At 39.7% G+C, this 14,298-nt stretch overlaps 3 protein-coding genes across 4 annotated transcripts; 2 read left to right on the top strand and 1 right to left on the bottom strand.

Moving 5' to 3' along the window:
* Positions 1 to 1,006: 1,006 nt before the first annotated feature.
* LOC103322851 (uncharacterized protein At5g19025-like) lies at positions 1,007 to 4,137 on the top strand. Of its 2 annotated transcripts, none has more exons than XM_089047464.1 (2): positions 1,007 to 1,892; positions 2,182 to 3,805. In XM_089047464.1, the coding sequence occupies exons 1-2, from the start codon at positions 1,246 to 1,248 to the stop codon at positions 2,216 to 2,218; spliced, it is 684 nt and encodes a 227-aa protein (XP_088903590.1). In that variant the 5' UTR covers positions 1,007 to 1,245; the 3' UTR covers positions 2,219 to 3,805. The 2 variants fall into 2 exon arrangements, with proteins under 2 accessions (XP_088903590.1, XP_008223014.1); XM_008224792.3 differs by lacking the exon at positions 2,182 to 3,805 and adding an exon at positions 3,812 to 4,137 and having other exon boundaries at positions 1,013 to 1,892.
* Positions 4,138 to 4,627: 490 nt separating this feature from the next.
* MEF18 (mitochondrial editing factor 18) lies at positions 4,628 to 8,329 on the top strand. The gene has a single exon (XM_008224793.3). The coding sequence runs from the start codon at positions 4,739 to 4,741 to the stop codon at positions 6,821 to 6,823; it is 2,085 nt and encodes a 694-aa protein (XP_008223015.1). The 5' UTR covers positions 4,628 to 4,738; the 3' UTR covers positions 6,824 to 8,329.
* LOC103322955 (mediator of RNA polymerase II transcription subunit 33A) lies at positions 6,891 to 14,289 on the bottom strand. Its single transcript, XM_089045094.1, has 12 exons — positions 13,530 to 14,289; positions 13,217 to 13,327; positions 12,746 to 13,093; positions 12,183 to 12,484; positions 12,012 to 12,103; positions 11,527 to 11,887; positions 11,026 to 11,233; positions 10,465 to 10,579; positions 10,157 to 10,318; positions 8,674 to 9,331; positions 8,329 to 8,538; positions 6,891 to 8,129 (listed from the first exon to the last, which is right to left on the bottom strand). Exons 1-12 carry the CDS (start codon positions 13,844 to 13,846, stop codon positions 7,015 to 7,017), a joined length of 3,999 nt encoding a protein of 1,332 aa, XP_088901220.1. The 5' UTR covers positions 13,847 to 14,289; the 3' UTR covers positions 6,891 to 7,014.
* Between the last annotated feature and the right edge of the window lie 9 nt (positions 14,290 to 14,298).

Genomic DNA, 14,298 nt, shown 5'->3' with positions numbered 1-14,298 from the left:
AACTGCGAGTCGGTCACGAGAATCCTATGTATTATAAAAATTAAAAATAAAAAAACTTGGAGGTATGCTATGGTCAATTGTTTATGCACTCGTGCGTAATTTCACGAATAATTTTTAACTGTTAATGCATGTGAAGTTCTATAGTAATTGTGAGATTTCGTCACATGCACACGTGAACGACTAAGGATAGCAAAAATCAAGAAAACCCTAGCGACAAATAGAAATCCGGACTCTCAATATGATTCATACATGGACCACCCAACTTCTCTCTTTATGTTCTGATTCCTTTTCTTTACTTTCTCAGCTAAAGTTATGGACCATATATACAGGGAGCAGAACAATCAGCTACCCTGTTTCTTTTCTTTTGTTGGGAAAACTTTCAAACAAATCATTGGTCCATTTGTTTGTTCTTGTTAGGCTGATGACAAGAGCATTGCTCTATCATGTACAACGTTGACGTTTTATACTTTGCTTGTGGTTATAAATCCTCAAACAAAAAGCCAAATTTGGTTCTCGCGTTAATTCGTTTTGATTAGTCTCAGACTCTTAGTCCATCATCAGTTCTTGTCGGCATTGAGAACTAAAACATAGTCAATGAGGTTAGGCAACAAAAACAGCTTTATAGGTTGAAACAAGTAAAATGTCTAGACACAAGGGTGAGCCTTACCGAAACCAAACCTCTCATTTTCTTCTGTTTTTGTTTATTTTCTCAAAAGAGTTATTAAAGTCATTAACTAAGTTGATTAAGTTTGATCTATTGTCGAGAAAATAGATGCAATTCATTCGAATCTCAAGCTTTTACACGTGATTCTTATTTAAATATCAAAATACTATGTTATGTCAAACGAACTTAAGAGTCGCTCGTGTAATTTAGATTTAGATATTAAACCACTAAACCCTTACTGAACAAGATTTTCAATTAAATATTCCTTATTAAACTAATTACTTATAGGAAGTTTATAAATACGTTATGAAAAGGAAAAAGGAATATACTTTTTACATAGTTAACGCAACAAGGTTTGGAGGTTCTTGGTATACTCGCTCCAAAAGGCGCGTGAACGGAGGAGCCCTCCGTCACCAGCAACCTTCTTCTCCCCCACTCCCCTCCCCCCATCATTTCCCCGAAGGCCGAAATTCATACATACACAACACAATGCCTCATTTTAATTCTAAATAAATAAATAATAATTCAGTAAATAAATTTGAAACAAAAATAGAGAAACCCCCGTTCTGCGTTTCTCTAACATGCGCCATATGCTATTCGCCACCATCACCACCACCATGCCCTCCTCAGCCGCCGCCACGTCATCGTCCTCCCCAACCCCCAAACCCAAATCCTCAAACCCTAACTCTAACGGAAACCCTAACTGCACCCTCCTCTGTAAGCACTCGCCTTCTGCAACCCTCGACCTCCTAATCCTCATCCTCGTCCTCTTCTCCGGGACCTTCCTCATCACCTCCTACTTCTCCTACATCTTCAATTCCCTCTCTCTCCTCCTCTCCCACTCTAGCATTCACCTCCACCACATTCCGGTCCCTTATGTCGTCGGCTTCGTCGCTTTTTTTGCCGTCGCGCTGTTCATAGTCGAATTTTGCTGTGGCACTAGATCGAGAAAGTGCGACAGGCCTGGGTGCAAGGGTTTGAAGAAAGCCATGGAATTCGATTTGCAATTGCAGACCGAGGAGTGTGTGAAGACCGGGTCGAAAGATATCGATAAGCTGCCGTGGAAGGGCGGGAGCGAGGGCAATCCCGATTATGAGTGTCTCAGGTCTGAGCTGAGGAAGATGGCGCCCCCGAATGGCCGCGCCGTTCTGCTGTTTCGGGCGCGATGCGGGTGCCCCGTGGCCAAGCTCGAAGGTTGGGGTCCCAAGCGAGGACGCCGGCATAAGAAGTGAGTTTTCAGATTTTCATGGAAATGTTAATTTTTGTTGGTTTATCATGTGTTTTCTTGATTTATATTGTTCTTTCATGCTCTTTGTCATGCATGCATTTGGTTGCTTCTTCGATTATATGGATTTGAATTGGATTGAGTACATGTTTTGTTTGTATTGATCTGGGTAGGTTTCAATTTGGAGTGGAAAAGTGTTTATATATGCAACTTAATGGATGCTATGAATTGAACATTTGAACTTTAAAGGGGTTGCTTAATTTTTTTGGAAATTCGTATAAAATGTTTACAGGGTATTGCCAGCTCTCTTGAATTCCAAAGGGCTGTAGAGGTAGAGATTAGATAGATATCCATGCATGAACCTAGATCTCATTATTCGGAGCTGGTTGCAGACTGTACGCTCTGGTTACCTGTTTATAGTCATCTGCAGGACTTTAACATGTAGGTCTGACTCCAACTCCAAGTTTGATATCTCTCATATAATATCTTCAACAAGTCATGTGATCTATATGGAATGATGCTTCATTGATGGCAGCAAGTCCATACTGTAGAAGGTAGAACACAGGGTTTTTTGGAAGCAGGACTCTTTCTGTGTTGGCAGATTTTGCTTTTAGTTTGACCCTTCCATCATTCGTCCACCACTGAAACAATAAACTGCAGATAATGTGTCTTTTCATTTTGTATCTCTGGCTAGATTTGTTTTGTAGCTATGGCATATTGGAGCTGGAATTTCCAAACAATCGAGGCTAGAATAATGATTTGTTTGCTCAATGGAGCCTGAATTATCTAGGAGTTCAATAGTGTATGCTGCATATATGAGTTCAGTTGGACATATATCTTTGGTAGTGCACTGTTAGATTTATGCTTGTGTTTAGATTTATCTGTGTAGATAGCATGCACATGTGATTATTAAACAGGAGAGTACTCCCTAGTAGAGATTATCTTACGATTGGTGTGGGAAGCTTTTAATCAGAATTTGAAGAAGCATTTGTATGATCTTGGTAGACAAACTGGAGCAGAACATGGTTCTATATTGATTTTTCTCCACAAAATTAGTATATACACAAACCTGAGTCCTTGGTATAAACTAACAGGTTAGGATGATGATATGATGATTAAGTTTTCCTTTTCAAAAATGATATGGTGATTAAGTTCATGTATTTGTCTTGATGTTTGTTGGGTACTTCATTTTATTGTTGTAGCCATGATGGGCCATCCCGGTTTAAAGTACCCAGCCATTGCAGGTTCTAGATCTATCTGACCAGCCATTATTGTGTAAGAAGGTAACACCTCATAAGAGGCCTTCACCAATGTATTTGCTGTTTGGGGAAGAGAGTAGTTTGGTCCGTTTCCTAGAACCTTACCTACAATGCAGCTGTCAAATGAGAGCAGGAGTGGTAGTGCAGGAAATAGTGAGAAACCAGCATTATAGTTTAGCAAGAACCCATAGGCTCCTAGGGTTCAATTTTCTTTGTCCTTATTCAGGATGGGTCCAGTTTAAGGGTGTCCTTTGGGCTGCATTTCTGGTTCAATTCAGTTCTAGATCCTAGAAAGATTTTGACAATTAGCTTGATGACTCTGTGCTAATTTCGTTTTTAGTTTTGTCATTGGTTAGTTCATTGTGATTCTTGATTAAATTTCAGTTATTTGCAGTTTGTTTCACTTTATCATTAGAAGATAGTGCCCTAAGCCACCCCCTCCCTCAGTGTATTTGTTGGGTTGTTGAACTATTATTTACTTTGCAGGCGAACTTATTGCTTTTGTAGGCTGGTATTGTTTGTGTCTTAACTATTGTATGACCCAACCCTGAAAGTGTTATAGCCGATTTACTTGGAAATGCAACCGTGCAAGCTATCTATGGCTGCATCTGCATTGTTTAAGGTTGAGGACGATTATAATCTAAACTCTCACTGGTCTTGCAGGGCTCTTGCCAGTATGGTTCCTAATGGAGGAGACAATCACTGATTGTTCGGGATGCTTTCGCCACCAGAGCTCCCTTTACATGTTCTATCATTTACCTGTTAGATTATAGATGTTTTTTTTTTCTTTTTTTTTGTCTGTACTTCACCCTCAATCGAAACAATTCTTTTTCTTTGATCATATATTCTGGTGGCGCACACGCATATGTCTTAAACAAACTTGTCTAGAGAAGCATCATTTCGAGCGATTTCTCACATTTGGAACGATATAACAAATTTAATGAGAATAAATATATGAAATGTCAATTGGATATTTATTTGACGTTAAATCTATCATCCTCTCTACCATGCTTGCCGAGCTAAATGGTTTTGAACTTTTGTATAATCATTTTCCTTTTAGAATCGAGATGAGGTGCACACATGGACATAGCTAATGAGTTGGTTAGAATGGATGTGCTTTTCCATCTACACTTGAGTTCAAATTCCCTTCTCTTATAGTTTAGATTATATTAAAATATAATATCGTTTATATAAAAAGAAATAATAATAATAATAAAGAATTGAGATGACTTAGTCTATGGTTTTTGCCAGTTAGATAGGGCATTGAGTTTGCCTCCTTAAACCTAAATTCGAATTCTCTTTTTCATAAATTAAATTAATTTATAATAATTTAGATTATCACTTGTATCAAAAGGAAAAATAAAGTTTCTAAACCCTTTCTATTTGTATTTGGGAGCTGATGTTGTTGGCACTCTCTAAAAAGTTTCCTTTCATGTTTGCTTAATCAAAATTCACACTTTAAATTCATAAATTCATTTATTAAAAAAAAAATTATAAATTCAAGGACGTGTGCCAACAAAGCTTACGAAAACCTTCTTTCTCCTTCAGTTCAAATCAAACCCCACTCAAAGCGTCTTATGGTCTCATCCCATGCTCATATCTCTAAGACCCAAGTGGTTTCCGGGCTTTCCAAACCTCTCTCGTTTAGGCCTGAAATGGGTCTCCACCGCCACCACCCAAAACCCAGAAGACCATCTGCGTTTGTTCTTCAAATGCAGAACGAACCAAACCCACACCGACTACGAGCTCGCATTGGTTTCGGTTTTGAAGTCCTGCTCATCCCTCGTGGCCGTCTTCCAAGGCCAACAAATCCATTCAATTGTTCTGAAATCTGGGCTCCACTCGAACACCTTCATCAACAACAGCTTGATTAACATGTATGCCAAATGCGGCTTCATCGCCGATGCTGAGTCGCTATTCGGTTCTTGTTCTGAGTTAGACCCGGTGTCTTGCAATATTATGGTTGCTGGGTATGTGAAATCTGGTCAGTTGGACAATGCGCGCCGGCTGTTTGAGATAATGCCCAGGAAAGGTTGTGTCTCGTACACTACCATGATAATGGGCCTTGCCCAAAATGAGTGTTGGACTGAAGCCATTAAGGTTTTTAAGGACATGAGGTCTGCGGGTGTGATTCCGAATGAGGTGACGATGGCGACTGTAATCTCAACTTGCTCCCATTTGGGTGGGATTAGGAATTGTCGAATGCTTCATGCTTTGGTAGTTAAGTTGCAGCTTGAGGGGTTTGTTCTTGTTTCTACGAATTTGTTACACATGTATTGCGGTTGTTCAAGTGTTTGGGAAGGAAGAAGTTTGTTTAATGAGATGTCTGAAAGGAATATAGTTTCGTGGAATGTCATGTTAAATGGGTATGCAAAAGCTGGGCTTGTTGATTTGGCCAGAGAGTTATTTGACAAGATTCATACAAAAGATGTGGTTTCATGGGGTACAATGATTGATGGGTATGTGCAAGTAGACTGGCTAAGCGAAGCTATGGTAATGTATCGAGCAATGCTGCGTACCGGATTGGGACCAAATGATGTTATGCTTGTAGATTTGATTTCGGCATGTGGGCGTTCCGAGGCAATACATGAAGGTGAACAATTTCATGAGAGAATTGTAAAGGAAGGTTTTGACTGCTATGACTTTATACAGGCAACAATCATCAATTTCTATGCAGCTTGTGGTCGCATGAACCTTGCTCATCTTCAGTTTGAAAAGGGCATCATGCAGCATGTTGCGTCTTGGAATGCACTCATTGCAGGATATATAAGAAACAGAATGATTGACCAGGCAAGGCTTTTGTTTAATGAGATGCCTGAAAGAGATGTGTTTTCATGGAGTTCCATGATTTCTGGTTATGCACAGAGTGAACAACCGGAATTGGCTCTGGAACTCTTTCAGAGAATGGTAGCTAGTGGGATCCAACCAAATGAAATTACGATGGTGAGTGTTTTCTCTGCAATTGCTACATTAGGCACATTGAAAGAGGGAAGATGGGCCCATGAATACATACTTGAGAACTCCATTCCTCTTAATGACAATTTAAGTGCAGCACTCATCGATATGTATGCCAAATGTGGGAGTATCCATTCAGCCTTAGAGGTGTTTTACCAAATCCGAGACAAAGCCTCTACTGTCTCACCATGGAATGCCATTATATGTGGGTTGGCCATGCACGGACATGCAACATTGTCTCTCGAAATATTTTCGGACTTGCAATGGCGTAATGTCAAACTCAATTCAATCACATTCATCGGAGTCCTAAGTGCATGTTGCCATGCTGGCTTTGTGGAGGCTGGGGAGAGGTATTTTAAAAGCATGAAGAACGTTTACAACATAGAACCAAATATCAAGCATTATGGTTGTTTGGTGGATCTCCTGGGCCGAGCTGGGCGAGTAGAAGATGCTGAGAAAATGATAAGGAGCATGCCCATGAAGGCCGATATAGTGATATGGGGCACGTTATTGGCGGCATGTAGAACACATGGGAATTTGGAAATAGGAGAAATGGCCGCAGAGAATTTGGCAAGGTTGGATTCATCTCATGGGCCAGGTAGAGTTCTCCTATCCAACATATACGCAGATGCAGGGAAGTGGGAGGAAGCCTTTTCTGTACGGCGAGCAATGCAGAGCCTAAGACTGAAGAGATCACCGGGGCATAGTGATGTTGTATGATGAGGGTGCTGGGGTTCTAAAACGCTCAAAAGTTTTGGTCAATTTGAAGTTGAGGATTGCCGTACAATTGTTATGAAGGCTTTCATTTTTTACCATAAAGAAGTGAAGTAATTTGAGATTTCAAATGTATCACTGCAATTGGCAAGCTGAATTTTTTAAAGGAAGAATAAAGGTAACCAAAACACAAGAAATTATGGCTCGCTTTGAATTATCATTTCTGCAGCTGCACCCATGAAATCAACACCACCAATCCCCAGCAAATCCAGAGCAAGCTCCTCCTCATTCCACTGCCTCAGATTCTTACTAATTGTCTTCAACACATCTACATCCACTTCCAGCATCCAAGTTGGCATGCAAACCACCATCAGGCTAATGAATCCCAAGACATAGGAGCGCCAAGTGGTCTCATCACAGCCAAGAGATATCTGGCCATTTAGTGCTCTTGCAAGAAATTCCATGTGAGTTCCAAGAATCTTTGGACGCCGCTTGGATCCCCAGGATGATGAGTCAACGCCCCATACAAAGCCTCCACATAGAGATGCAAAGTATGCAACCACGTATCCCTTTAGCCATGCAACTCCGTTTGGTTCTCCCTCTTGTCTGGAGCTGTGAACAGATACAAACCATGAAGGCAGAAATTCTTTAAACAATGACTGAACCAGACCTAGGCCTCCAGATAACCACACTAAAGAAGCGGCGAGTGAAGCCACTAGTTTAACCCGAGTCAAGTTTGAATCCATCAGATACTTTCCCTGTATCATTACATTCTTGGCCGTCTTCAGTCTCTTGCATCCCTCTATAGGAAACCCACTGCCTGTTATCTCTCTCACAGAATGCATCAAGAGGGAAACAATCTCTTTGTTTAAGAAGACAATGTCTGATAAATATGGATAAGCATGTAGATAGAGGATCGCTGGGGCAACAGGAGAAACCCTGCCATGGATATGAGATCCAATTCCATGGCCAAGAAGAGCTCCAATACCTCCGTTGTATGAGAGAGGAGTGGAATGTAGGCCAAGTGTGGCAGTGAAGCAGCTCTTAAGAAGCTGGACAAAAGCATCTCGGTGTTGGAGGAAGACAGTACGAGATCCAGAGAAGACAAAGTAGGCACTCCAACGCTTTGCTTTCTGGGTCCAGAGTGAATAAACAATTGGCATGCAGGGCCATGGGCAACCTGCTGCAATGGAGGCCAAAGCCACTTTAGCTAAGTCGAGGTATCGTTTCGAATCTTTGTCGGTTTTATATGTTATAGTAAGGCTCACTAAGGCAGCAAGAGGCAACGGCATTGTAGCTTGAGAGCTTCCATCTGTGACAACAACCATCCTTAGCCATGTTATTGAAGAAATAGATCCTAGAATAGAGTGAGAAGGAACCATTTCTGATGTTATTTGAACTTTTAATATCGACTTCTGGGATTTAAACGATCAAACAGTTGAGAAATGGGTATCTTTTATGTGTACACATTTATGTGATGTGGGAAAAACAAAAAAACCAAAAAAAAAAACCTGAAGCAGCAGCGCTTGAGACCTCAACAGCAGTGGCAGCTATAATTTCCTTGATCTTTTCCACAACATTTGACAAATTTGCATTAGGGCTGGGCCAATCTTTTCCATTCATAAAAGCTGGTTTCCAAACACCCCTGGTTACTTCAGCTGAGAAGTAGCTTACGATGGTTGCCACAGATGCAGGAAGAAAATCAACTAAGACTTTAAGCCCTAAAGATAACAAGAACATCTAGGTCTTAGTAGTGCACATATGAACCGAATTATAATGAAGAGCAACTGTTTTATCAAAACAGGTTGACACATGAATCCAATTATAGGAAATTAGATGAGGAGGCTTAGACTTACCAGTAGCCAGTTTCCGAGGAGAGAGTATCCCATTAGCACAGGCTGTTAAAGCAGCATCAGCTACGAACGGAACAGCTGCCAGAATATCCCAAGCAGGCAATTTACTTAAAAAGGTATGTTCATTTGCTTCTTTAGATGAACTTCCACTTGCAGAAGTATTAGATTCTGCAGACTTTCTTCCTTGCTCCTTTTCTTTGAACATCATGTTCAAAAGCTCATCAACATGGTGATGAACGGGGGTTCCGCGGGGAAGTCCAGAGAGGGTTGAAGCTATGCATGCATTGTGCTGCATGTACCAGGCTTTTACCTTTGGAAACAAATCAACAAAGATAGGTTGTGCAGATGATGAGCTTGCAACTGCTGCAAGTCTCCTTTTATTATGATCCTGGTGGACATTTGCCGAGGATGCTAGGTGGGAGTTTCGTACTAATAGAAGGTATTCTGGACTGATGTTAGATCGAACGGTTGAGACATGTCCTGGTTGATCTGCAAAGCAATAATTAAACCTCCACAGCTTCAGAAGAAGTGTGAATCCATTAGAAAACACAGTATGAGGATCAGAGGTTTCTGTCCCTGTTGTGTTGCTGCATGAGTCACTGGGTACACATGACCCAAAAATCTCACAGATTGTCATCAATGAACATGCTAGTTGTGGAACCTGGAAACAGCAGTCAAAACCAAATGGCATTATTAGTTTTCAATTGGATTATATTTTTTGAATCAAAACTTTCACCATAGTCACTTCATTTTAGGGGAAAAGGACCTTGAGTTGCAAACTAGGGGTCTCAAGTTCGAATCCCCATAACATCATAGTTGTGTGTGTGAGAAATCTCCCTTTATTGTAGTTTCAACTAAAGATATTTAGTCATATACTCATTCTTAGCACTAAAACTATAAATAAATCCTACATCATTTAATTTCTATAAACAAACCCAAAAAAACCCAAAAAATAACAGCTAGCCCTATTAAATTAAATTTTGATTATTAAATTACTTTGATACCCTATTGAGTGTTTTGTGCATTTTTATGAGATTTTGGGGTTGTGTTTGTTTTAAGAAATCAATGGCAGTTTTGTAATTTAAAAGAAGTTTAAAGCCTTTTTGTTATGTCGTAAATGGGCTTTGGGTGTGTTTCTAAAGTCTATTTCATATAAGGCGTTTTTATAATTTGGGCTTTTATATTGGGTATAATAGTGAATCTCCCTTTAAACTATCACTTGTACTAAAAACGAAAGTTCAATTTTGACTAGATTTAATTCCCAAATAGTTACAGTTAAACCAATTTATGTATTTATAAAAAAACTCCACTATTTTCTTCATTATTTATAATTTCATTTTTCTTCCCTTTTCCCAAGTTGTGGAAATAAAATAACCTAAATGTGGAGTATTATTAGCTCATCCAAGGAACCTAGAAAACTCAGTACAATATTGTACTTTATTTAAGTAATGGGGAGATGTTTTGGCTCAATGAAAGGAACATGTACCATGCCAAGTTGTGACAAAATCTTAATACAATCGATGCTTGATATCCCAGCAACAAGCGCATTTAGCAGGGGAGCATAACCTATCAGATGGCTGCCACTTCCAGAATAATTTGCAGGACAAGGAGGAGACAACAACCTAATAACAAAATGAGCAGTGTGTTCCTACATGAAATGTAGACCTAAATGTAATTAGAATGATTAGCTAGTTTCGCAGAAACCAGATTCGATGACGATAATGATCATAATGATGATGATAAAGAAGAAAATTAGAGAATGTAAAGAGAAGGGAAAGGATAAGAATTCATCACTTGAATATTCCAACCCTGAATCAGGGAGGCTCCACAAAGGATGGCAACTGCTGATATCTTGTCTGCATCTGAGCCATTGATGGCTACCTCAAATATTTTCTCCAGCTCTGTTATGCTTCCACCAAAACCATGAGCTTACATTCAATTGCTTTACCTTGTTTAGATTTACACACACACACACAAAGAAGAAGAAGAAGAAAGAGCATCTGTACACCTGGCTTCAGGAATAAAATGGAGACCAGGCCAGAATCAGAAAATCTATAAATTTAGCTAAGAATAACTCATTCATTTACTTAATGAGGCCAAAATCAACATATAGTAGGGCTGGCCTGAGATTTTTGGGACCTGAGGCGACAACAAAAGTTAGGCCATGCATCCACCGTCTATACACTGAGAATAATAAGGGTGTCATGTAAAGACTAGCATCCATGATCACACTAAAATTGATGGTATCATTAAGGCAAAACCATAGAAGCCTTCAAATGAAACTTCCAGGAACTAAGAAAGCAAAACATTTTAACTTAGTTAATAAAATTTAAGAAGAAGAAGATCTAAGTATACCTTGGCGCAGGAGTTGAAACCAATTCATTTGTCAACAATGGAGTAAGCGGCAATCCCTGCATTAACGATGACCAACCAGGCACTTGAGCAGGCTCACGAGGTATTTCATTGATGCATCCTTTCACATAGCCTGGCCAGAAATATGCTGATGTGTCTATTAGATTTCTTGCTATACAAGCCTCAACTATCAGATGGCGCATGTTTCCTGCTGAAATAAGGACATAGAACAAAGTTTAGAGAGAAATACATTTATACCACAAAAAAGCAGTCCCTCATAAAAATGGAGAAGTAGGCATCCTCCGTCATGAAATGGAGAAGTAAACATCCTCCTAAATTCATGTAGGAGGTGATAGATGCTAATGAGTGGGATAATAACAGTATGGTGTCAGAAACTCAGGGCCAAGGGACGAACATTCAGAGGGTCAGAATTACAATGCAATGCCAATTGGAGATTCTCTAGTAAAAAGCTTAATCTGAATGTATAATTCAGGTTTTACTTACAGCAATCACTTGAGATGTCTTTCGTACTGATGTAATCCAAGTATGCACTTTCAACCTTAGTCCCTGAGATAAAGAACATTGCTTTTACAGCAGCCTGATTCGCTGCAGAAACAGCAGAACGAGGGGGAGCCAGAAGTCCTATAAAATTTCCCAGCATCTGTAAGCTTGAGACTAAATCGTCTCGAGACTTCCCCGTGACCTTTTGTTTTCTCCAGTGACTGACAAAGCTATGATCTTTCTTGTCTACTTGTCCACTTTCATCTTCCTCAATGAGACCAGCAACCACAAGAGGGGTGACAGACAGCAACATGCATAAGCGAGAGTCTAGGTGAGGCATAGGGGACTCAAGAGGATCCCTTTCCTGAAAATTAGTAAGAAGTAACATAAAAAGAGAAAAAAGTAAACAAATGGAAATCAGTGTGATATCTCAAAATGACAGTACTATAGACAAAGAGTATCATGGTCAAGCAGTAATAATTTTTAACCCGTTGGACAAGACGAAGTGCTGCAATCCATAAACCCAAAAAGGTGTCATGCCAAGTTGCACAGTTTATGGCTTGAAGGACCTTGATCAAACCTGAGAAGAAACAAACTTTTATTCTCATGCATTGCTAGCAATTGATAAAAGAAGTGATCTACCACAATATCTACTTTACCAGTGATAACCTCAACAGAACTTGTGGCATTGACCTGCGTAACATTCATGGCATCTTCGAGTACCAGATCAAGCGGAAGCCATATAGTAGAGCGACCAATTCCACGGCTTAGTCCCTCAGAAGAATCCATAATCGAATGGCACTTTTGTACTGAACGCAGTTTGGAATTTTGTGGGGTTATGCAAATATCTGAAGCCAGCTGCAAAATTGCCTCAGGACTAGTAACTTTGCTGTTTTTCAATGCTGATGAATTTTCAGCAAGCAGATGTAATTGCTGAATAAAAGCCTCCCAATGTATAGGCCTGAGAAAGGGGCAGCACAATGTCAAGCAAAAATCTCCTTCCATACAAAAAGGCCAAGAAATAAACATCATAAGGTACTTGTATAAAAGGTATATACTTAAAAGGCCCAAAATACTTGGTTACAAGAAAACTTTTCTGGGAGTAAGACTTCCAATCAACGAACTAAAATTGAAGTTGTCCCATTTGCTTTCACTTCCGCCATATGACACAATACCATAGAATGGACATTAAGCTTGAAAAAGAAGAAACAAAGCAGCATACATGTTTCTTTTTGCCAAGTTAAGAATCTTGGAAGTCAATATATTTTGCAGAAATTGCCAGAATAGTTCAATAGCCATCGAAGTATTATGATTCTGTAATCTCTCAAGATGTTCAATCCTCTTCTCACAATGATTATCGGAACCATCTATCTCCATGTCTTGGGGTTTAGTTGGCCATCTAGACTTCTTCTCTGGGGTAAGTTCCAGCAGCCCCTCATCGTCTAACGATGCATCAAGCAATTGCCACACGGTCGAAAAGATGAACCCAACCACAATAGTCCCAGCTTCACTTGTTTGCAGACCAAATATCTTGGACAAATTAAGAATAGCATCTATTGATATCATAACCCTGTATGAAGAAGATGGGTTAAAAGTTGCAAAAGAATTTACCCCAATTACTAATGATCACCAACAAAATTCCATAAAAACACAAAGTCAGCTTCCTTATAGACGACTGAAACTAGAAACTCACTTTTGATAATCAGGCCCATTAATTTGGGATCTGAGTGAAAAAGCATGTCTCTTAAGGAGCTCCATGTAAAGCCTATATGCTGCTGGCTGCACACGTCTATTTGGAATAACCCTGAAAAACGCAACAATTTTCATTTTCATCCAACAAAAAACAAGAAGAAAATTGCACAGCAGTGAACTGACATGAAACAATAACTAAATACATCCTAATACAAAATTCAAAGAAGATCGGAATAAAACCAAGAACATCAAATACCAAAAAGAAAAAATTATTTACAAAGTTTAAAATGGAAAACAGAAACAGAAACACAGACCTGGAGGAAAGCAGAGCAAGAACAAGCATAGAGGGCACCATGTTCAAAACCAAGGCCTTCTCAAGAAACTTCCACAAAATGGGCACATTGTTTTCCCAACAAATGTATGAGACCAACACGTTGGCCAGCTCCATGGAAGGTATGCACACCCCTGCAGAGCTCAGATTTGACGAGACTTGCATTGACCAGAGAAGAGGATCACTACCCTTTTCTTGAGCCTCCTTGGTCTGCTTTATGACAACGTCCCAGACGCTGCTTTGTTCGGACTCGGCCATTTCTCGATCACATTGGCAGGTTTTCTGGTTGTTTTCAGTCATGCAGAGAGATATTTCGGAATTTGGATTGTACAGAATGAGAAGGATATGCAGAAATTGTGTTCAGGTTTTATTTAGTTCACGTTCTGTGACTCTGCATTGTGTGCATGTGTGCCTTTTTGTTCGTGAAACTGAGCGATATGATCGGTCAAACATGGAGAAAGTCAAAACTGGCTGTAAGATTGCCACTTGGGTACAATCTTGTTGAGAACAAATAACCCGTTGGGATTTTAGAGCAATTTTATAGAGATCTTTAAATCTTGGGTCATGCTGATTCATTTTTCTTTCTTTCTAAGGATAACAAAAACTTCTGCACAGTGCACCTTACTAGGTGGTAGGATCTTGGATCTTCCTCATGTTTTTTTTTTCAATGCGTCATTCTTTAAGAAGGGTTGGGGGATAAATAACAGCGTAAGAGAGGTAAGCAAGTCGAATGAGAGACGAATTAATTCTAA

Source organism: Prunus mume, linkage group LG2 (genome assembly GCF_029339155.1).
Source record: "Prunus mume cultivar Tortuosa linkage group LG2, ASM2933915v1, whole genome shotgun sequence".
NCBI classification, from domain to species: Eukaryota; Viridiplantae; Streptophyta; class Magnoliopsida; order Rosales; family Rosaceae; genus Prunus; species Prunus mume.
Note: the sequence above shows the minus strand (reverse complement) of the source record. Positions and strands in the feature narration are given on the sequence as shown.

What these genes read in the sequence shown, in the direction of transcription:
- MEF18 (XM_008224793.3), top strand. Translation starts at nt 4,739, where the DNA reads ATGCTCATATCTCTAAGACCCAAGTGGTTTCCGGGCTTTCCAAACCTC.
- LOC103322955 (XM_089045094.1), bottom strand. Translation starts at nt 13,846, where the DNA reads ATGACTGAAAACAACCAGAAAACCTGCCAATGTGATCGAGAAATGGCC. An exon ending in AACTTGGCAAAAAGAAACAT is followed by an intron (nt 12,485 to 12,745) that starts GTATGCTGCTTT and finishes CCCCTTTCTCAG; the next exon opens with GCCTATACATTGGGAGGCTT. An exon ending in CTCAAGCGCTGCTGCTTCAG is followed by an intron (nt 8,130 to 8,328) that starts GTTTTTTTTTTT and finishes TTGTTGTCACAG; the next exon opens with ATGGAAGCTCTCAAGCTACA.
- LOC103322851 (XM_008224792.3), top strand. Translation starts at nt 1,246, where the DNA reads ATGCGCCATATGCTATTCGCCACCATCACCACCACCATGCCCTCCTCA. An exon ending in CGAGGACGCCGGCATAAGAA is followed by an intron (nt 1,893 to 3,811) that starts GTGAGTTTTCAG and finishes CTGGTCTTGCAG; the next exon opens with GGCTCTTGCCAGTATGGTTC.